Source organism: Hypanus sabinus, chromosome 30 (genome assembly GCF_030144855.1).
Source record: "Hypanus sabinus isolate sHypSab1 chromosome 30, sHypSab1.hap1, whole genome shotgun sequence".
Taxonomy (NCBI): Eukaryota; Metazoa; Chordata; class Chondrichthyes; order Myliobatiformes; family Dasyatidae; genus Hypanus; species Hypanus sabinus.
Window position 1 is genome coordinate 31,496,825 of NC_082735.1, and position 23,330 is coordinate 31,520,154.

At 46.0% G+C, this 23,330-nt stretch overlaps 1 protein-coding gene across 1 annotated transcript in view; it reads left to right on the top strand.

Annotated features, from left to right (window-relative positions):
- The first annotated feature begins 3,874 nt into the window (after positions 1–3,874).
- maco1b (macoilin 1b) overlaps positions 3,875–23,330 on the top strand; it is a 102,908-nt gene continuing 83,452 nt past the window's right edge. The window contains exons 1-2 of the mRNA XM_059954551.1: positions 3,875–3,949; positions 4,090–4,210. Of these exons, the coding sequence (XP_059810534.1) occupies positions 4,131–4,210 (80 nt within the window). The 5' untranslated portion in view covers positions 3,875–3,949; positions 4,090–4,130. The remainder of the gene's footprint in view (positions 3,950–4,089; positions 4,211–23,330) is intronic.

The following is a 23,330-nucleotide window of genomic DNA, read 5'->3' on the forward strand; positions in this document are numbered from 1 at the left end:
TGGTGGAACACAGCAGGCCAGGCTGCATCTATAGGAAGATGCACTGTCAATATTTCGGGCCGAGACCCTTCGTCAGGACTAACTGAAAGAAAAGATAGTAAGAGATTTGAAAGTAGGAGGGGGAGGGGGAAATGCGAGATGATAGGAGCGTAGGTGTCTCTCTGGGGCTCTGTCTGCCAGAGAAAGCAGGATCTCCCAGTGGCCACACATTTTAATTCCACGTCCCATTCCCATTCTGATATGTCTACCCATGGTCTCCTCTACTGTCAAGATGAAGCCACACTCAGGTTGGAGAAACAACTCAACACCTTATATACTGTCTGGGTAGCCTCCAACCTGATGGCATGAACATTGACTTCTCTAACTTCCATTAATGCTCCTCTTCCCCTTCTTACTCCATCCCTGATTTATTTATTTTTCCCCCTCCCCTTTTTGTTCTCTCTCTGCCCTTCACTCTGCCTGTTCTCTATCTCCCTCAGGTTCTCCCCTGTCCCTTTCTTTCTCCCTAGGCCTCCCGTCCCATGATCCTTTCCCTTCTCCAGCTTTGTATCACTTTCGCCAATCACCTTTCCAGCTCTTAGCTTCACCCCGCCCCCTCTGGTCTTCTCCTATCATTTCGCATTTCCCCCTCCCCCTCCTAATTTCAAATCTCTTACTGTTTTTCAGTTAGACCCGATGAAGGGTCTCGGCCCAAAACGTCGACAGTGTGTCTTCCTATAGATGCTGCCTGGCCTGCTGCGTTCCACCAGCATTTTGTGTGTGTTGCTTGAATTTCCAGCATCTGCAGATTTCCTTGTATCGACCACTAGTGTTGATTTTCAGTCCACAGAAGGGTGTTCCACTAACAGCAGCAGCAGCACGAATGCAGAGATGGGCTCTTTGGAGGACACAATCATAAAACTGAATTCAAGAGGACAGCTAATCACAGAAATGTAAATGGAATTTCCCGTTCACCCTTGGAAAAGAAAATAGTTGAAAAATTTACAGAAGAGGAGACTCCTCTTGATGTATTCTTCCTAATGCAAATCAAAAATCTCCCTGTTATGGCAGAGATGATTCAAAGGGAAACCAGAAAAGACCCTACACAGTCTCAGGTCTACAGAGCAACTCAAAATGGCTGGAATATGCAGCAGAAATCCCAGCTATAGAAATCCTATATGCTGATTCTTCATCTCCTTTGATTCGGCTGATGGCAGTGTTGTCATTAACAAACTTAAATATGGCACTGGGGCTGTATTTAGCCTTGCAGTCGTAAGTGCGAAGCAAGTGGAGCAGGGGGCTAAGCACACAACCTTGTGGTACCCCTGTGCTGATGGAGATTGTGGAGGAGATGTTGTTACCAATCCAAACTGACTGGAGTCTGCAAGTGAGGAAATCGAGGATCCATTGTACAAGGACGCATTGAGGCCATTGTCTAGGAGCTTATTGATGAGTTTTGAGGAGATGATGGTATTGAATGCTGAGCTGTAGTCGATAAAGAGCATCCTGATGTGTACATCTTTGCTGTCCAGATGTTCCAGGGTGAGTGAGGAGTCAATGAGGTGGCACCTACCGTGGACTTGTTGTGCTGGTAGACAAATTGGAGTGGATCTAAGTCACTTCTCAGGTAGGAGTTGATATGTTTCAGCACTAGCCTCTCAAAATACTTCATCACTGTGGATCTAAATGCCACTGGACAATAGTCATTGAGGCAGGTCGCCACGTTCTTGGGCACCAGGATAAATGAAGCCTGCTTGAAGCAGGTGGGTACCTCAGACTGCCAAAGCAAGAGGCTAAAGATCTCAGTGAACACTCCAGCCAGCTGATTAGCACAGGTCCTTAGTACTTGGCCAGGTACCCCATCTGGGCCGGATGCTTTTCATGGGTGGGTTTACCCTCCAGAAGTCTGCACACACGTCCACCTCAGAGGCTGCAATAGTAGAATCCTTGAGGGCTGTGGGAGTTTGTGATGGTTTGATGGTCAAAGAGAGTATAGAAGGCATTGAGTTCATCTGGAAGAAAAACCTTGCTGTCATCTATGTCACTTTGATTTAACTTTATAAGATGTGAGAGTATTCCAAACCTGCCAGCGCTGTTGAACATCTTTTGTTGATTCGTTTAGTCTGGAATTGGCACTTTGCTCATGAGTTGGGTTTATGGAAATCATACCTGGACCTCTTGTAACTTCCTTGGCCACCAGATTTGAATGCCTCTGACCACGCCCTCAGCAGATTGATGATCTCATGTTTCATCCAGGGCTTCTGACTGGGGAGGACTCCGAATGATTTTGTGGGGACACACTCGTCTACAGCTGCTTTAATGAAGTCTGCTACAACTGTGTATTCATTCAGATCCACAGATGAGTCCTTGAGCACGGCCCAGTCCACCAACTTGAAGCAATCCCATAGCCTCTCCTCCACCTCCCACAACCATCTCTTTGTTTCCCTAACCTCTGGCTTGGCTCTATAGCCTCTGCCTGAATACAGGTAGGAGAAGGACAGCCAACTTACCCGATTTACCGAATTGCGGTTTGGGCATGGAATGATAGGCATTCCTTATCTATGCATAACAGCGGTCTGGTGTGTTGGGACCTCTGGTGCTACAGGTTATACGCTGATGATAATAGCGCAAGAATTTTTTTTCCCAAACAAGCCTAGTTCAGGTCTTTGATTATGTTTTGAAATGCGTTGGGATGGCCTGTTTCTTGTTGGAGACAGCATCATGCAGTATCTCAAGTGCTTGATTATAGTTGGCTGCTGGTGGTATGTAAACTACAATGAGGATTATGGAGACCTCCCTGTCAGTTATTCCCAACCTGGGATCCACAGACCCCTTGCTCAATGATATTTGTCTGTGGCATGATAAAAGTTTGGGAACCCCTGCCTTAGGTAAGTAAAACAAATGACATTTGATTGTTTTAGATGTTCAAGGGTGGGGGGGGGGGGGGAGGACATGAGTTTGAACCAACTGAATGAGACAATTTAGTATTTACTGTGCTGTGGCTGTCTATATAGTTGTGTTTTATAGAATACCTTTAATGTATTTATTTATATGTGAGTGCCTCAAAACGAAGTTAGTCTCAAAATTCCCGGCTCCCTTGTTTTTCTTCCAATTAGTTTTATGTTTTGTAGTTACCACTGCATTTCTCTAACCTACCTTATAATGTTGCCATACTATAGAGCAAAGATGTCATTTTGGGAACATGAGCATTCTACAATGACATCATGTTAAAAAAATCCTAAACAATTAAAACTTAAATATTATAAGAACATCGAACAGTTAGCAACATGAAATAGTTTTCTAAATGATTTCTGTACAGAGTCTTGCAGGCATATTTGTTCAACACAGGAAGCCACTTTTGGATCAGATGGTGATGTAATATGTCAGGGTATTAAACTATTTCTGTGGAGTAAATTATTCTTCCTCAATGAGAGAAAGGACACTTTTTTTAATGTCAGAACCCCGGCCTACGACTTAACGTACAACCTGCGTACGTGGAAGCCTTTGCATGCTTACAAGTCCAATGCACCTCCCCAATAAGCCTCAACCAAACCAAATTTACTCTTCCCGCCCCTGCTTGTTGCTGATTGGATCCACGGCGATGATTGGCACCAATAAGAACCAAACTCTGGGCAACGATTGCACAGAAGGGGAGCCAATCATGCCAATTAAGCTGATGCGGTCCCCTTGCGACCAACACGCCTGCGTGATAGCTCGGCCCTCCTTGACGTCCCCAAGTGCCCGCCCTTTGCGTCCCTCTATTGGGTCATCCTGCGTGATGGGCATCTACCTGGTGCGGGAGCCTCCAGCCTTTATAGGTGAGTGGACTTGGCAATCATAGAAGCGGCAGCGTTATTGGGCTGCCGGCGGAGTTAATCTTGGTGTTTAAGGTAGACAAGCACAGCTAGTCCCGCCCCTCGGCCAGCCTGGAGCCCAAAGACAGAGAAAATATTGGTTTGGACCGAGAGGGGTTGGTTTCATTTCATTTAATTCTTTGTTTGAAAGAAGAGGAGGAAAAACGGAGGGAGAGGAGAAAAATTATATTTCCACAATTTTAAACGGTCTCGAATTAATTCTCGCCATTTTTTGTGTAAAATTATATTAAAAAAGGAGGAAACGGAATTTGAAGAAGGGAAAGGCAGCGAAGGACAATGAAGAGGCGCAATGCTGATTGCAGCAAGATCAGGAGGCCGTTAAAACGGAACAGGATCACCGAGGGGATATATGGCAGGTAGGAGCAAAATGCAGCACGCCACGCATTGTTTATATAATGTAAATAAATGGTCTGATCCGGCTCGGGTGAGGGAAGTGCCTTAGGGGGGCTGGCTGGGTGTGTTTCTGGCTGGCCTAGGCCGCAGAGAAGCCTGGGGCTCGCGTGAGGGGAAAGTGTGTGTGTGTGTGTGGGGTGGTGGTTTTGGGGTGGTTGCTGATATGAAAGGCAAGGCCTTGCGAAGCTTCTGGAAGCGTCTTTAATTAAATAAATAGAATGTTTTTATTGTATTAGAAATAGCACTGAGCAAAGTGAATTGAGTGTCACTGTTTCTAATGACATTGTAATGAAAGCAGAGTCGGGCTGTGAGATACTTCAGGGAGAGCTGTCATGAGGTGCTTTTCAGCCTGCCAGGGCGTCAGGTAAAGTTACTACCGGACACTACTGCGCTGATTTTTGGAATATTCTCAACAGTGTTATTTATATTCAGATAATTTTGGTTTTAGAAATTACTTAGGGATATACAAATACTTTATTGTCACCAAACAATTGATAGTAGAGCGTACAATCATCACAGTGACATTTGTTTCTGCGCTTCGCGCTCCCTGAAGTACAATATTAACGTTTCTCCATTTTAGGGAATAACACTATCCATTAAGGGCATAACAAAGAATTTAGGAAAGGAAGCAAAGGAATGTGTTCGTTATTACATGAAATTACTTCCTTTCTGTTTGTTCTTCATCAGCAGCTTTTTGTTATGTTCTCACTTTCCCCAGCACTAAGTTTAGTTATCATTCTCATAGGTTTACACATAATTGATGATGCAGAATCTGTCATTGTTTACATTTGTCAGTGCTGTTAATTAGGATAATTTTACGGAGTTGTAATCTTTTTTTTGTGCAAAAGAATTTTGTTTTAGTTTCTTTGGAATCTGATCTTTTATTTTCCTTGAGTAAGGATGTGAAATAGAAAGTGTATCAAGAAATTCAGTCTACGTCGACTCTTGGTTGAAATTAAAATATTATGAAAATTAAATCTTGCTAATAGTCATAGTAAGTTGACCAAAACATAGTATCTTACTGTTACACAAGTGTCTTGTGAAATTGTAAGTTAGTGCTATTTTGCATGAATTGAGAATCAAGTTTCTTTACTTTTGTGTATCGTTATAACGAAACACTTTCATAACTGATTGACGTGTAATGCTCAATGAGGGCAAGATTGAACTTTGAATAATTCAAATCCAATTAAACACTGTTTAAACATTGCCAGTATTATAATATACAGAATCTTGGAAACCAATTTGTCTGCAACTTGCAACCTTCCCTTCCCCCACCAATGCCAAATGGTAATAAGTAAATAACCAGATAATATTTGTTTATTTTAAATTATTTGAAAGAGAAACACTGGGCTGACTCTCAGAACTGCTGTCCTTATATTAGTACTGTTAGTTTTTTTCTGTGTAGCTGAGGGCTACTTGGTCAGTACCTTATGGGAAAGATTGTAGTTTTGGAAGTGTAACACTGTCAGCATGTTGTACTGGGATGTTAGCCTAAAGAAAACCTTACCCTTGAAAAGGCATCCTTCTCTCTCACAAGCGATTTCTAGCTTGAAGCTAAGCAAAATTTTATTTCTTTGAAAGTTATTTGCACTTGTTGAGTAAAGCTTGAGGAGCTGTTGCCAACAGAAGAATAAACCTTCAGCTGATAACTTTTAATTGTGTTTCCTGTGCTGTGATATTTACCATACACTACTTATGATCTTTGTTGTCAACGTTTCGGGCCAAGACCCTTCATCGGGGTCTCGGCCCGAAACTTCAACAGCGCTTCTCCCTATAGATGCTGCCTGGCCTGCTGTGTTCCACCAGCATTTTGTGTGTGTTGTTTGAATTTCCAGCATCTGCAGATTTCCTCGTGTTATGATCTTTGTTAATAACTTTTCCAAAAGTCTTCGGTAAGAGTTTTACGTAGTTGTTGAAGGTATGAGTTAGTAACTTGATAATCCAAGAAGAAAAAATTGGTTCCTGAGAAGCAAATTTTACTTTTTATCAGTAGAAACTGCAGCAAAGTATTGATACAGAAATTGGACCGCTATAGTAAGTCTTACGGTGGCCCACTTCAGTGCTGAAAATAACACTGAAATTTTGACCTGTAGTTTAATAAAGTTCAAAGTGGTTTATGTTAGAAGTTGAAAATTTGCGTATCCTTTCTGTGAGTGGTGGTCCGCTGGATCACTAGCATTCTACAAATGGAATCAAAAATGTCATCTCAAACTACTAGCAGTGAAACTGTATCTTGTTCTATCATACCCTGCCCGAGTTCCCTCTGCTGACTGTAAGGAGTTTGTTTGTTTTCCCCTGTGACTGTGTGGGTTTCTTCTGGGTGCTCTGGTTTTTCCCGTAGTCCAAAAGACATACCGGTTAGTAGGGGTTAGCTGGGCATTGTAAATAGTTCTGTGATTGAGGGTTGCTGGGCTTATTCTGCGCTGCATCTCAATAAAGAAATTTTAAAAAATCTGCTCCAGTTGTATATCAAGTAATTGAGCCCTTGCTGCACTGAATTTCAGCTGTGGGCTGGATTGAACTTTGATGTGGACTATAGTTGTGTTGGCAACCCCAGCCATCTGACTTGTAATGCTTGACTATGATGAAGTGGCTCTTCTGGATCATACTGAATCGAGAGTTTGATTGCAAGTTAGACTCAAATCCTGTGTGATGGCTGTAGCATGTAATTGTCTAAACATTGTTTATGTTCTTCCAAGTGTTTGCAATGAGCATCATTAATGAGATTAATTTACAAGTTCCTGAGTAAGTTGTTTAAAATGGGTATTTGTAATAGGAGAATAGGAGTAAAGAGGTCCTTCTGCAGCTGTACAGGGCCCTGGTGAGACCCCACCTCGAGTATTGTGTGCAGTTTTGGTCTCCAAATTTGAGTAAGGACATTCTTGCTATTGAGGGAGTGCAGCGTAGATTCACAAGGTTAATTCCCAGAATGGCGGGACTGTCATGTGTTGAAAGATTGGAGTGACTGGGCTTGTATACACTGGAATTTAGAAGGATGAGAGGGGATCTGATTGAAACATATAAGATTATTAAGGGATTGGATACGCTGGAGGCAGGAAGCATGTTCCCACTGATGGGTGAGTCCAGAACTAGAGGCCACAGTTTAAGAATAAGGGGTGGGCCATTTAGAACAGAGATGCAGAAAAACTTTTTCACCCAGCGAGTGATGGATATGTGGAATGCTCTGCCTCAGAAGGCAGTGGAGGCCAAGTCTCTGGATGCATTCAAGAGAGAGTTGGATAGAACTCTTATAGATAGCGGGGTCAAGGGATATGGGGAGAGGGCAGGAACGGGATACTGATTGTGTATGATCAGCCATGATCGCAGTGAATGGCGGTGCTGGCTAGAAGGGCCGAATGGCCTACTCCTGCCCCTACTGTCTATTGTAATAAAGATTGAAGTCGAAGTACGTGTATGCCACCATATACAACCCTAGGATTCATTTCCCTGCGGGCGTACTCAGCAAATCTATAGAATAGTAACTGTAACAGGGTTAATGAAAGATCAACCAGAGTGCAGAAGACAACAAACTGTGCAAAGGCAAATATAAATTAACAGCAATAAATAATGAGAACGTGAGATTCTTAAGATGAGTTTATTGGTTGTGGGAACATTTCACCGATGGGTTAAGTGAGTGTTATTATCCCCTTTAAAGCACCTGATGGTTGAGAGGTAATAACAGTTCTTGAACCTGGTGGTGTAAGTCCTGAGGCTCTTGTACCTTCTACCGGATGGCAGTAGGGAGAAGAGAGTGTGACCTGGGTGTACCAGGTGATCTCTGATGGATGCTGCTTTGTTACGAAAGCTGAAGTTAGCCAAAAGAATACTTGAATCTAACTTGATTTGACAATAAACAGATTCTGAAACCTTCCTAATTTTGTACCGATGACAAAGTGGTCAGCAATTTGAATCTACTTCATTGTTGTGATGTAGATTTAGTTACTTTTAAAATTGAAACTCAGTTGTATGCATTAATTTGTATATTCATCTAATGGTGTTCGCATTATTTTTAATAGAAAAGTTATGGTTTAACTATTTTCATTGCCGCAATTCTGAGTGGACATTGCTTGAGTTAGTCAAGTATCTCTGAGATTCCATGTTACTATAAAACATACCTGCTTCTGTTAGCGAAAGGGTGTAAGTAGAGAAAGAAACTGATTCAACAGTGCATTTATTACCAGTACAGGTTGTTTTCATTTTCCCTATACCTGGCACAGATTTCATATTATTTTGCACTATTGGAACTTGGTTGATATTTAGCCTTTCTGAACTTCAATGTAAACATATGTTGAAACTTTTAACTTTGTAATGTCATGCTGAAGTGAATTTCAATCAGCGGAACTTCATGCTTGGAATGCTTTTGCTTTCTATCATAAATAATGTTATAAAGGAATGTGTGACAAAAATCTGGCCAACAGGCTGGATTTTGATTTATTCACTACGTAAATTCAAGTAATTCATGCTTAGTGGTCAATCAGAGCATTTCAGGACAGGTGTCCTAGTGTTGGGAAAATTAGATGTATGTCACCCAAAAAAATCCATGTTAATGGTACATACTTTTACTAACAAGCAAATCTTGGCAGGTTCAGTGGATTACAAGATGCAGCAAATGCTGTGAAATTCTTTGCTGCTGGCAGCTAATTTCCACTGCTTCCATGTAAACTTTGAACAGGTGATGTTTTGCGATGGACACTTAATAATTTTAGGAACTTACAGGGCTTATTTGCATAAATGTATCTTACTGGAATTTAGAAAGAAAAGTGGAAACGTGATGAAAATTTTAATGGCATTAAGGTTAATTTGTAAGATGTTGGGCTAGAAAACAAGATCTAAAATTCGTGGGGATACCTCTCAAGGGTGGTTAGAAATAGGGCACTGTATTGCAAAGAGTGACTAAGTTAACAAATTTCACATGCTGGTAACAATAAACATGATTCCGATGCTAGACCAATTATTTCCTTTGACTCTGAGATTGATAGTTTCCTAGCTCAAAGTGTTAAGAGATGATGGAAGAGCCAGGAGTTGTCACAGATCATATCCTGATGTGATCCCAACCCTATGGCATGGCACAATAGAGTTCAGGACATTCTCCTGTTCACATGATTTGCGCATGAATTCAACAGTAAATGTACAACAGCAAGTGAGAGCTAAAACTTTGCATAATTACCTTTTTGGACAATATGGTCATTAATGTAATGCCTGGCATAGTCTGTTTTTAAAAATCCATTTTTATCTGTTTTCATCCATTGTCTTTCACAGTCTTTAAATTTGGTTGATTAGGTACACCCTTTGATCAACCATTCACTAAATTCACAAATACCTTGATAGATTTGCCTTACTCTTGTCAGTATGTACTTTCAGAAGAGATCAATAGAGCTTTGGATATTAGGAAAACCAAGGTATGAAGACAAAGCAGGTAAATGGTGTTGAGACTGAAGATTATTGTAATATTGTTCAATAGTGGAGTGAACTTGAGGCTTGCTTCTCCATCCAACGCACCACGTTGTGAAGTGATAGGTCCAGTAGCCTGAGAGGGTGACCTAAAGTTCGGATCCAACATCCGAACTTCTGCATTGAGTGCTTGAAGCTCTGAGAGAAGAGGGACACAATCACAACTAGTCGGCTCAATTTATTTGTATGCCCGTTGCCCATATTTTTCTTTAAAAGTGGCATTTAGAAGTTTAAGTACATTTCATTCCTGTCTGAATATCACTATTTTTCTCAGGCCAACTGTTGAAAAAATACTGTGATTCTTTTAAAATTGATGCTATTTTCAAAATCTCTTGTTTTTGTTTGACTTTTCTTACTTTCTGGAAGATAAAATTCTGGAGTTCAACTTGATGTTTTATTTGTGAACCAGCTGAGTGGTGAACATCTCATCTCTGAGGGAGAGAATATAGTTAACCCATTCTTGAGATCACTAATCTTTCCAATTTGCTCATCTCTGCAGATGATGGCCTTTGTCCAGAAATGTGACTCTCAGTTGAGTATACAACATGGAACAACTGCTTTAGTCCATAACATGTAGCATGAAGACTTGTGGACTAAATCCCTGCTAAGTTATTCCTTTGTAGTAATAATAAGGTTGTTCCCTGCCCAGCAACAATATATCACATACTAAAAAGTTGACTGCTTGTGTCACAGCCTGATATGGAAACACCGATGTCCTTGAATGGAAAATCTTACAAAAAGAAGTGGGTTGGTAAACCCCTCACGACCATCTACATGAAGCACTGACACATCCATCATCAGAGACCCCAACCACCCAGGACGTGCTCTCTCCTCACTGCTACAATCAGGAGGAATGTACAGGAGCCTCAGGACTCACTCCACTAGGTTCAGGAACAGTTATTGCCCCTCAATCATGAGGCTTTTGAACCCGTGGGGATAATTTCACTCAACTTCACACACTATCATTGAAATGTTCTCACAACCTATGGCCTCTCCTTCAAGGACTCATTATCCCATGTTAGCGATATTTATTGTTGTATTTGCATAGTTTGTCTTCTGCTCTCTGGTTGAACGCCCAAGTTGGGCGGTCTTTCATTGATTCTGTTATGGATGTTACTCTCTCGCTTTATTGAGTATGCCCACAAGAAAATGAATCTCAGGGTTGTATATTGTGTCAGGTATGTACTTCGATAATAAACTTACTTTGAACTTTGGTCTTCAACAGGACAACCACATTTTGGTTTCTTCCAAATCATCAAACTTAGAAATATCAATAATTCAGCAAGATATTTAGTCAACAGTAACCTGGTAGTGCATAGTTTAGGTTTCACCCAGACCTTTTAGGTCCAAACCTTTTCACAGCCTTGAATGAAACGACTATACTGGGCTCAGAATCAGGTTTATTATCACCGATATGTCTTGAAATGTGTTGCTTTGAAGCAACAGTACAGAGTATTACCTAAAAAAAAACCCTATAAATTATAATAAAATATATGTTAAAAATTAAGTAGCACAGAAAGAGCAAAAATAGTGAGATAGTGCTCATGAGTCAGTTCATTGTCTGTTCAGCAATCTGTTGGCAGAGAGAAAGAAGCTGTTTTAAGATGTTGAGTGTATGTCTCAGGCTTCTGTATCTCCTCTGTGATGGTAATAATAAGAAGAGAACATGTCCTCCGTGATGAGGTTCCCTTAATGACGGATGTCACCTTTTTGAGGATCATCTTTTGAAGATGCCCTTGATGTTAGGGAGGTTGGTGTCCATGATGGAGTTGACTGAGTTTGCAAACATTATGCAGCTTTTTCTGATCCTGAGCAATAGCCCCTCGAAGCTCGTAACCTATATACTTGACACATAGATACACTATCATAGCCTATAGTCCTAGCACATGGATGCAACCATGAACAAAGCTTGACAGTGTCTCCGTTAGAAGTGTCATAGATTTGGCATATCACCAAAAACTTAGACTTTTACAGGTGTACAGTGGAAAGCATTCTGAGTGGTTATATCACAGACGAGTATGGAAACTCCAATACAAGAGGCCTCACTGATGGACTTGGCCAGCTCCATCATAGGTACAGCTCTTCCCACCATCCAGGAGGTGTTATCTTAGTAAAGTGACATCCATCTTCAGGGATCTTCACCGTCCATGCCAAGTTCTCTTATTGGTCCATTGGGGAGGAGGTACAGGAACCTGAATACCTACACATCAAGGGTCAACAGCAGCTCCTACTCCACTGCATCAGGTTCTTGAACCGACTGAAAAATATTTGACGCTGCTTCAGACTATATTTTTTCTCTCTATCTTGTGTTATTGTCATTGTTTATTTTGCATACATGTAAGTTATGTATAATTTACGTTAATTAAATTTATGTTTAGTTGTTTCTATCCTTGAACTGTGCTGTGCTGCAAAAAGCTACTTTTTGTGGCATCAATAAAAGTGAGTGATGTGTATGAGGTTAATTTGAAAGGAGAATTAAGTGACTGCCCTTAGTATCAGAATAGCATTTAATTATGGTACCAAGGAATTTGAGCAAGTTAAAATCAAGGGGAATATTCTCCAGTTGTACCTGATGCACTAAATTTGCTGTGGTGTTTGATGGTGCTGTTTGATCCCACTGGTGGCCAACAGTGGTGGTCAGTAGCATCCTCGGTCTGACCACCACCAACTCCTTTTAAGGCACCAGGAACGAGCTGTTTTTTATTTTGTGATGCATTGGCTCCACTGACAGCTTCTGAAGTCATGAAGTTAACCATCCGAACTTGCGTCATGTTTTGGCTAAAAATGTGGGAGCCACAGATAATTTTTGGGCTACTTAAATGCCTATCAATGTTTTACAACTATTATAAGCTGAATAACTTTTCTGTTGAACATTCTGAATTTTGGTACTGCTCAGAAACAGAGCTCTTAGAAACTAAATCAACATTGTAAAGACAAAAGCAGGAAAAATAAGTTCTGTCACCTGATCCCCCCTTCCTTTCCCCCCTTCCTTTCCCCCCTTCCTTTCCCCCCCTCCTTCCCCCCCTCCCTCCCTCCCCCCCCTCCCTCCCTCCCTTCCCCCCCTCCCTCCCTCCCTTCCCCCCCTCCCTCCCTCCCTTCCCCCCCTCCCTCCCTTCCCCCCCTCCCTCCCTCCCTTCCCCCCTCCCTCCCTTCCCCCCCCTCCCTCCCTTCCCCCCCTCCCTCCCTCCCCCCCCCCTCCCTCCCTCCCTTCCCCCCCTCCCTCCCTCCCTTCCCCCCCCTCCCTCCCTCCCTTCCCCCCCCTCCCTCCCTCCCTTCCCCCCCCTCCCTCCCTCCCTTCCCCCCCCTCCCTCCCTCCCTTCCCCCCCCTCCCTCCCTCCCTTCCCCCCCTCCCTCCCTCCCTTCCCCCCCCTCCCTCCCTTCCCCCCCCTCCCTCCCTTCCCCCCCCTCCCTCCCCCCCCCTCCCTCCCCCCCCCCTCCCTCCCCCCCCCTCCCTCCCTTCCCCCCCTCCCTCCCTCCCCCCTCCCTCCCTCCCCCCTCCCTCCCTTCCCCCCCTCCCTCCCCCCCCTCCCTCCCTCCCTCCCTTCCCCCCTCCCCTTCCTTCCCCCCCTCCCCTTCCTTCCCCCCCCTCCCCTTCCTTCCCCCCCTCCCCTTCCTTCCCCCCCTCCCCTTCCTTCCCCCCTCCCCTTCCTTCCCCCCCTCCCCTTCCTTTCCCCCCCTCCCCTTCCTTTCCCCCCCTCCCCTTCCTTTCCCCCCCTCCCCTTCCTTTCCCCCCCTCCCCTTCCTTCCCCCCCCTCCCCTTCCTTCCCCCCCCTCCCCTTCCTTCCCCCCCCTCCCCTTCCTTCCCCCCCCTCCCCTTCCTTTCCCCCCTCCCCTTCCTTTCCCCCCTCCCCTTCCTTTCCCCCCTCCCCTTCCTTTCCCCCTCCCCTTCCTTCCCCCCTCCCCTTCCTTCCCCCCCTCCCCTTCCTTTCCCCCCCTCCCCTTCCTTTCCCCCCCTCCCCTTCCTTTCCCCCCCTCCCCTTCCTTTCCCCCCCTCCCCTTCCTTTCCCCCCCTCCCCTTCCTTTCCCCCCCTCCCCTTCCTTCCCCCCCTCCCCTTCCTTTCCCCCCCTCCCCTTCCTTTCCCCCCCTCCCCTTCCTTTCCCCCCCTCCCCTTCCTTTCCCCCCCTCCCCTTCCTTTCCCCCCCTCCCCTTCCTTTCCCCCCCTCCCCTTCCTTTCCCCCCCTCCCCTTCCTTCCCCCCTCCCCTTCCTTCCCCCCCTCCCCTTCCTTTCCCCCCCTCCCCTTCCTTTCCCCCCCTCCCCTTCCTTTCCCCCCTCCCCTTCCTTTCCCCCCCTCCCCCTTTCCCCCCCTCCCCTCCCTTTCCCCCCTCTCCCTTCCTTTCCCCCCTCCCCCTTTCCCCCCTCCCCCTCCTCCCCTCCTTCCTCCCCCCTTCCTTCTCCCCCTCTCCCTTCCTTCCCCCCCTCCCCTTCCTTCCCCCCCTCCCCTTCCTTCCCCCCCTCCCCTTCCTTCCCCCCCTCCCCTTCCTTCCCCCCCTCCCCTTCCTTCCCCCCCTCCCCTTCCTTCCCCCCTCCCCTTCCTTCCCCCCCTCCCCTTCCTTCCCCCCCTCCCCTTCCTTCCCCCCTCCCTCCCCTCCCTTCCTTCCCCCCCCTCCCCTTCCTTCCCCCCCCTCCCCTTCCTTCCCCCCCCTCTCCCTTCCTCTCCCCCCCCTCCCCTTCCTTCCCCCCCCTCCCCTTCCTTCCCCCCCCTCCCCTTCCTTCCCCCCCCTCCCCTTCCTTCCCCCCCTCCCCTTCCTTCCCCCCCTCCCCTTCCTTCCCCCCCTCCCCTTCCTTCCCCCCCCCTCCCCCTTCCTTCCTTCCCCCCCTCCCCTTCCTTCCCTCCCCCCCTCCCTTCCTTCCTCCCCCCCCCTCCCCTTCCTTCCTCCCCCCCCTCCCCTTCCTTCCTCCCCCCCCTCCCCTTCCTTCCTCCCCCCCCTCCCCTTCCTTCCTCCCCCCCTCCCCTTCCTTCCTCCCCCCCTCCCCTTCCTTCCTCCCCCCCTCCCCCCCTCCCCTTCCTTCCTCCCCCCTCTCCCTTCCTTCCCCCCCCTTCCTTCCCCCCTCTCCCTTCCTTCCTTTCCCCCCTCCCCTTCCTTCCTCTTCCCCCCCTCCCCTTCCTTCCTTTCCCCCCCCTCCCTTCCTTCCTTTCCCCCCCTCCCCTTCCTTTCCCCCCCCTCCCCCTTCCTTTCCCCCCCCTCCCCTTCCTTTCCTTTCCCCCCTCCCCTTCCTTCCTTTCCCCCCCTCCCTTCCTTCCTTTCCCCCCTCCCCTTCCTTCCCCCCCTCCCCTTCCTTTCCCCCCCTCCCCTTCCTTTCCCCCCCTCCCCTTCCCTTTCCCCCCCCTCCCCTTCCTTTCCCCCCCTCCCCTTCCTTTCCCCCCCCTCCCCTTCCTTTCCCCCCTCCCCTTCCTTTCCCCCCTCCCCTTCCTTTCCCCCCCCTCCCCTTCCTTTCCCCCCCTCCCCTTCCTTTCCCCCCCTCCCCTTCCTTTCCCCCCCCTCCCCTTCCTTTCCCCCCCTTCCCCCCTCCCCTTCCTTCCCCCCCCTCCCCTTCCTTCCCCCCCTCCCCTTCCTTCCCCCCCTCCCCTTCCTTCCCCCCCTCCCCTTCCTTCCCCCCCTCCCCTTCCTTCCCCCCCCTCCCCTTCCTTCCCCCCCCCTCCCTCCTTCCTTCCTTCCCCCCCTCCCTTCCTTCCTTCCCCCCTCCCCCTTCCTTCCTTCCCCCCTCCCCTTCCTTCCTTCCCCCCCTCCCCTTCCTTCCTTCCCCCTCCCCTTCCTTCCTCCCCCCCTCCCCTTCCTTCCTCCCCTCCTCCCCTTCCTTCCTCCCCCCTCCCCTTCCTTCCTCCCCCCCTCCCCTTCCTTCCTCCCCCCTCCCCTTCCTTCCTCCCCCCCCTCCCCTTCCTTCCTCCCCCCCTGCTTCCCCTTCCTTCCTCCCCCCCTCCCCTTCCTTCCTCCCCCCCTCCCCTTCCTTCCTCCCCCCCTCCCCTTCCTTCCTCCCCCCCTCCCCTTCCTTCCTCCCCCCTCCTCCCTTCCTTCCTCCCCCCCTCCCCTTCCTTCCTCCCCCCCCTCCCCTTCCTTCCTCCCCCCCCTCCCCTTCCTTCCTCCCCCCTCCCCTTCCTTCCTCCCCCCCTCCCCTTCCTTCCTCCCCCCCTCCCCTTCCTTCCTCCCCCCCCCTCCCCTTCCTTCCTCCCCCCCCCTCCCCTTCCTTCCTCCCCCCCCTCCCCCTTCCTTCCTCCCCCCCCCTCCCCTTCCTTCCTCCCCCCCCTCCCCTTCCTTCCTCCCCCCCCTCCCCTCCCCTTCCTTCCCTCCCCCCCCTCCCCTTCCTTCCTCCCCCCCCTCCCCTTCCTTCCTCCCCCCCCTCCCCTTCCTTCCTCCCCCCCCTCCCCTTCCTTCCTCCCCCCCTCCCCTTCCTTCCTCCCCCCCTCCCTTCCTTCCTCCCCCCCCTCCCCCTTCCTTCCTCCCCCCCTCCCCTTCCTTCCTCCCCCCCTCCCCTTCCTTCCTCCCCCCCTCCCCTTCCTTCCTCCCCCCCTCCCCTTCCTTCCTCCCCCCCTCCCCTTCCTTCCTCCCCCCCTCCCCTTCCTTCCTCCCCCCTCCCCTTCCTTCCTCCCCCCCTCCCCTTCCTTCCTCCCCCCCTCCCCTTCCTTCCTCCCCCCCCTCCCCTTCCTTCCTCCCTCCCCCCCCTCCCCTTCCTTCCTCCCCCCCCTCCCCTTCCTTCCTCCCCCCCCTCCCCTTCCTTCCTCCCCCCCTCCCCTTCCTTCCTCCCCCCCTCCCCTTCCTTCCTCCCCCCCCTCCCCTTCCTTCCTCCCCCCCCTCCCCTTCCTTCCTCCCCCCCCTCCCCTTCCTTCCTCCCCCCCCTCCCCTTCCTTCCTCCCCCCCCCCCCCAAAACAAGATCTGTTCATTACTTACAAGGTCCAAATGTGACTTGGCCATTCACCTGTTGCAGTCCAACTGCAGCAACAGTTTGTAAGTTTGAAACTGTTTGCTTCACTGTTTGTCTTGTTAGTTATCGTTGACTAATTCCCCTCCCCCTCCCCCTCCCCCTCCCCCTCCATCTGTGTCCCTTTCCATAGCCCAGAGAATGTAAATATACACTCAGTGGCTATTTGATTAGGGACACTTGTATACCTCGTTAATGCAAATAGTTAATCAGCTAATCATGTGGCAGCAATTCAATGCACAAAGGGATGTGGACATTGCCAAGAAGTTCAGTTGTTGTTCAGACCAAACACGAGAACGGGGAAGAAATGTGATCTGAGTGACTTTGACCGTGGAATGATTGTCAGACAGGGTGATTTGAGATCTCAGAAACTGCTGATCTCCTGGGATTTTCACGCACAGCGGTCTGCAGAGTTCACAGAGAATGGTGTGAAAAATGAAGGGTATCCAGTGAGTGGCAGTTTTGTGGGTGAAAATGCCTTGTTAATGAGAGAAGTCAGAGGAGAAAGGCCAGACTGGTTTAAGCCAACAGGATGCTGACAGTAGCTTAGATAGCCATGCGTTATGGCAGTGGTGTGCAGTAGAGCATTTCTGGATGCTCAACATATCGAAACTTGAAGTGAATGGGCAGACCTAACCCAAAAGTTGACTTACCAAGCAGCATTGATCTTTACCCTTCAAAATGTGCTGTTGAGACCATCTGCAGCAAGCATCTCAAAACTTTGGAAACATACTAGTAACAATGTCTTCACAGAATCCTCAAGTTACTAGAAGGAGAAATTAGCTAATATCCCTTCCAGGCCAATGTGCATTTGTTACACTTCATCAGCTACAAAGGGTAGGCCAAGTTATTCTCATTCCAGGCAACCAGTTTCTAAAACACACTCCCATGATAGCTCAAAAAAAAGTATCACCAAGTGGATGGAGGAGAAGATTCAGTGATGTGCTCATAAAAAAGCTTCATAAAGAAATACAACATTCCCAGTGGGGATCTCTGGCTGGCCCATGCTTGATCCAAGTTGGGAAGCAGCATTTGGGATAGTAATCAGAACTTTGAGGCCATGCATTAGGAGTACCCAGAGACTGCATAAATAGAAGAAAGATGGAGCAGTTTCCAAATGCCCAGCTCTTTGTCCACCTTGTCGAGCACAACTTGTTTCGTCTGTGGAAGGTCCTGTGGTTCTCACATTGACCTCATAACCCACAATATTGGAGCCCAGAGTAAGTCATTCTTGACCTTGAGGGATTGCCTAAAGAAGAAGATTTGCAATGTATTTAAAAACTACTTAAAAGGGATTACTGCAGAAGCTACAAATTTTTACAGCTGCAAGGTGGACCTATTAATATTTCATTGCGGTTGTAATTTGAGAAGCTAATTGAAACAAAATATTATTAGCTGACTTTGCTGCTCTTGAAGCTTAAAGCTTTTCTTGACTTTGTTCCATACAAATGAGCCCTTGTCATGTTCCTTGATCTTTTAAATGCAAACAATCTGAATCTTCAAAGACACAACAGTTTTATATTTACGAACATCTATTATCTAATTAGCTTCTGTGAGCATCTAAATAAACTGAAATTTGTTTCAAAATGTGCTTCAAAATTCGCTTTAAAAGTGAGATAAATGTTCCCGTTCAAATTGGTTTTCAAGAAATTCTATTGTTGCATTCCACATTTGTTCCGTACTACAGCAGATGAAACATGCCCCAGCTCTTCTGTCTTCGTTACTGTTTCCTCTCTGATATTCTAAAATAATTCTGCAATGTAATCCTTTTAGATTGCAAAGATACATTTGAGTTATTTATTTTTTAATGACTGACTCATAACTGTTAAATCCATCAAATATTGGCCAAATATTTGAGTTGAAGATCTGGAGTTGATCCTCTTTAAGTCAATTTTCTTTTTCATTCAATTGACTGTATATTGGCAGTATTTGAAACTAGTGAATATTAAAATGTATTGCTCTGTATTAAGCTTATCTATCTTTTGTGATTTATATTGCATTACACATTTTCAGTGCAAGACTTGTCTAATACGCAAATCTTGTAACTTGTACAGAATTTGATCATAAGTGTTGTCTCCTATTCATGAGGTAGATTGTGCTGTCTTCTCTCTAGTTTTTGCTGTTGGTCTGCACTTCGTCATGTTGTATTTGATGCCACTGTCGCGTAGCAGTTAGTGTAAAGCTATTCCAGTTTGGGGTGTCAGAGTTAGGAGTTCAATACTAGTGTCCTCCACAAAGAGTTTGTGCATTCTCCCAGTGACTGCATGAGTTTTCTCTGGGCACTTCAGTTTCCTCCTGCAGTCCAAAGATGTATTGGTTAATAGGTTAATTGATCATTGTCAATTATCGCTTGATTAGGCTCGGGTTAAATCCAGGGTGTGATGAGCAAACCAGGCTGAGATGGAGTCCAGAGTTGACCCCCCTGTGAACTATGCTGCTAATGAGAGAGAGGGAGAGAGAGAGAGACATGATTTGATATTATGGCTTTGGCTGATTGTTTACCTTTGCTCCAAGGACACTTTCTTTGCCTGCTTGTGAGGATTCTTGCTGAGACAGCAAGGCGGGCCCAGGTGATGGACAGCCGGTACCCTGCAAGGGGAGATAAAAAGCAGGTCTGCGAAGACACAGGCAGACTCACCATGGGACACTGAAAGAGCTTTGTGCACTGATGTGAAGGTGGGGATTTGGAGGATCTATTCAGGGGAATCGATCAGTGGCTCACAGTGTGTGAAGGTGCGACCGGTGGGGGCTTGTTTATGTGTCCACCCTTGCCTGCGTGACAGGTCTACCATTGAAGAATGGTCGTGCCTGGTAGGGGGTCACAGTCGGTGACCATAACAAGACAGAAAGACAACTGAAGGTTCGCTGACAATGGCATTTGCTCTCTCTCACTCTCTCTCTCCCTCCCCCCCCCCCCCCCCCCCACTGAAAGAGTGTTGTGCATCGACGTGAAGGTGGGGATTTGGAGGATCTATTCGGGGGAATCGATCAGTGGCTCACAGTGTGTGAAGGTGCGACCGGTGGGGGCTTGTTTGTGTGTCCACCCTTGCCTGGGTGACAGGTCTACCATTGAAGAATGGTCGTGCCTGGTAGGGGGTCACAGTCGGTGACCATAACAAGACAGGAAGACAACTGAAGGTTCGATGGCAATGGCGCTCTCTCTCTCTCTCTTCCTCCTCTTCTTCTCCCCCCCCCACCCAACAGTACACCAGCAACTGCCTCGACCTGTTTTATATCTTTGCATTTTATTGTACTGTATTACTTAGTTTACTAATGAAAACTATTAGTTACAGTAGTACCAGGCTCCAACGTATATTCCATTTCTGCTGGTTCCGTAACCCGGTCATGGAGTATGTAACAAGGGTTGCTGAGTGGCCTGTTCCACATTGTCTCTCTAAATAAATTAAAAATTGTTTTGGGTTGTCGCTTGATATGTGAAAATTGTCAAGCTCTTTCACTCAGTGGAAGTTGGAGAACAAGCTTCACAACCATGAAAGCTTCATCTTGCATTCCAGCTGTCTGGCGTATTTTTAATTTTACTTTTGCAGACTGATTGATACTTGACTGATGCCTAATTTAAGTATTCATTCTTTTAGTCTGCCAAGAATTAAGTCTAAGCCAGTAATTATCCATTACTTCAGCAAATCCTTCCATATTGATTTTAAAACAAATTTTCTTGTGTATAGCTTCTGTTGTGGCCATTTAACCTTGACCAGTCCATTAATTGTAGGCTAATAGGATAGCTTCATTAATATGCATAATCTATTTCGGAGATTGGATGTAAAGGTTTTCTTTGACTTAATACTAAAATCCTTAATTTTTCTTTCCATATCTGATCGAACTATTGCTGTAAATAGACAATCTTGATCATGCCAACTATATCATCCTGGATTATTGAGCTGGACTGCACACCACCACATAACGTGACTCTGCATGCTTTTCCAGAATATCTACTTCGCCAAAATCTGGCATGCATGTTATGAATAAGCAATAGTTGGCAATCAAAAAAACACAGTGCTGAGGATACTCTGTGGTTCAATTTGCTTTTAAGGAGGGGTCATTGCCCTGAAATGTTAACTGTTTCTTGGTTCAGGCATCACCTAATTTTGAGTATTTCCATTATTTTCTGTTCTTATCATGTATAGCTGTGATTTGTCGGGTTGCAGGCTCTCAGCTAGAACTTGCAGCTCTTGTAAAGATTAAGTACATTACATTGGTCAACGGTTAGTCTGAACCATTTTAGCATGTTGTGGTGACATGATTTAAACATTCACTTGTTAATGATGTTCATGAGTAATCCCTCGTTTTCCAATGTGATAAGTTGCTGTTTCTGCATCATCATCAGCTAATCCTGATACTATATCAATAATTATAGCCCTCAGTATTCTGCAGATTATAAAAATGTATTAAATGATCCACTTTGCTTCATCAGTTCCTTCTTATCTGGCTTCATTAGGTAATTTATTGCAGACATAAATATTACAGGGCTCATTTTTGATGTTTGCATCTCGATACATTGGTGTCTAGCTTTTTAGAATTAGGTTTATTATTACTGTCTTGTATGGTGTTTTTTCTACAATGATCTGTGCAGGGCAAAAACACAAAATAATTATAAATTGTTGAGTGTGGGTCTTCAGCCTCCTTTACCTTCACCCTCGTATGTGCAATATTTCTTGCTGCTGATCTATTGCATGATCCTAATGTCAGCGTTGTTCAGGTGCATGTAACTAAGTATCCATTTACAAACTTGACTGTGGTTATCTCCTTTTATACTTTGATGAAAAAATATTAATTAGTAATATTGAAGTCAGAGGAAGTCATTCTATCCATTCATTGCCATTCAGATTCTATGTCTCAAGTTTGTGTTCCTGTACCTCTTCATCTCCATTTCTATTTCTCTGTATATTATTTGCATCAATTCAGCATTTGCAGCTCTCTGGAGTAGAGAATTCGATGGTGGCTGTCCACCACCCCTTCACATTTCATTTCCCCGTTATGCTTTTGCATTCTTGGTGGACTTGGATACAGTACTTTCTGTTTCTTCACCTAACTTGCTAATGTGGGTACTCAGGATGGGACTTAGCTGGATAGTATTTTCTAAACTAATTATTCCCCCACTTTATTTTTTGTCATGTTAGTCCATGACAATATACTACCCCAAGCTGTTGAGCTTTGTGGCAATTTATTTGTGGCCCCTATTTGAAAATTCTAATTTACTAAATCCAATGAATTTCCCTTAATCTACTCAGCCGATTTCATCTTTAAAGTCAATTATATTTGTAAAACAATTGGTAGACAATTCTTTGAGGTTGAGGATGACTTGCATCCACTGTACTTCTGAGGTGGCCAAAGAAATCACTGTAGGACCTGCAGATTCTGGTATAGGATGAACTTGATCGAGTAGTTTGGAGGGGGGTTGGAGATGGTATGCTCTCTTTACCATGAATGCAAGATTTTTATGCTCCTGCCAACTGGACCTGATTGTCAATACCATCCCATCTGTTTTTTTTCTCCATTTTGAGTGATGGTGGATTATGGATTCCTATGAATCAATGGGAATGTTGTACTTTTTAATAGGTACTGCAAACAAGATTCCTGATTCTTTAAGTTAAAAAAAAAAGTTTTTTGCAATGTCAGAGCTCCAAAGAGATTTTTAGGACTTTGGTAATAGGCTTATGAGCATCTTGGGCTGACAATGTGTAATTTGAACTTTGGTGTTTTTAGGCATGGAACCTTACTAGAAGGTAGGGATCAGTAGAATGAGTTTGATGTCAGGATTGAGGTCTTGATCTTTGGGCAGCTTTTTCCTCAGTAGCGTACCTGAAACCTAATTTGGAAGTGCTTTTGATGAAGCTGTGTTCATTGAGGGTGTACTTCTCAAGATGGGGAATTTGTTAATGTTTTCCACAGACCCTATTGCTGTCAGGTACTGTGGAGAAAGATTGCTAGAGGACATTTGTTTGGCGTATGTAAAGTGTAAAGCCCATTCTGCTTAAGTGAACAAGGCATTAATGACTTGGAGTTTGGCCTTTGGATGTGAATATACACAACCATCATTTGTGTTCTACAATTCTTGACTCTTTAAACTTGGGGTGACTTGGGTTGTGGAATGCAAGTGGTCAGTTTCATTGTTTTCCACTTTTGCGGATTAGTTCACCTGAAGAAGGTAGTTTTTTGAGGTGAGATGCAGTGTCACAGTGAGAAAGATGGAGGGAAAAAATGTTTGATATTGAGCGATATGCACTGAGTATTGATCTCTTGTGCCCCAATTGACCCACATGGCAGCTTCACAGTTTAAAGTAAAATTATTTTCGAAGTATTTACGTCACCATATATAATCCTGAGTTTCTTTTTCTTGCGGGCATATTCAGTAAATCCAATAACCATAATAGAATCAATGAAAGACCACACCCAACAGGGCGGACAACCAGTGTGCAAAAGATGACAGGCTGTGCAAATCCAAAAGGGAAAAAGAATAATGAATATGCAATAAATTTTGAGAAGATGAGAGGAAAAATCCTTGTGGGAATATATCAGTGAAGTTGAGTGAAGTTATCCCTACTGGTTCAAGAACCTGATGGTTGAGAGGTAATGAACCTGGTGGTGTGAACCCTGAGGCTCCTGTACCTTCCTGATGGCAACAGAGAGAAGAGAACATGACCTGGGTGGTTGGGGGTGGGGGAGGGGTGTTTCCTGATAATGGATACTGCTTTT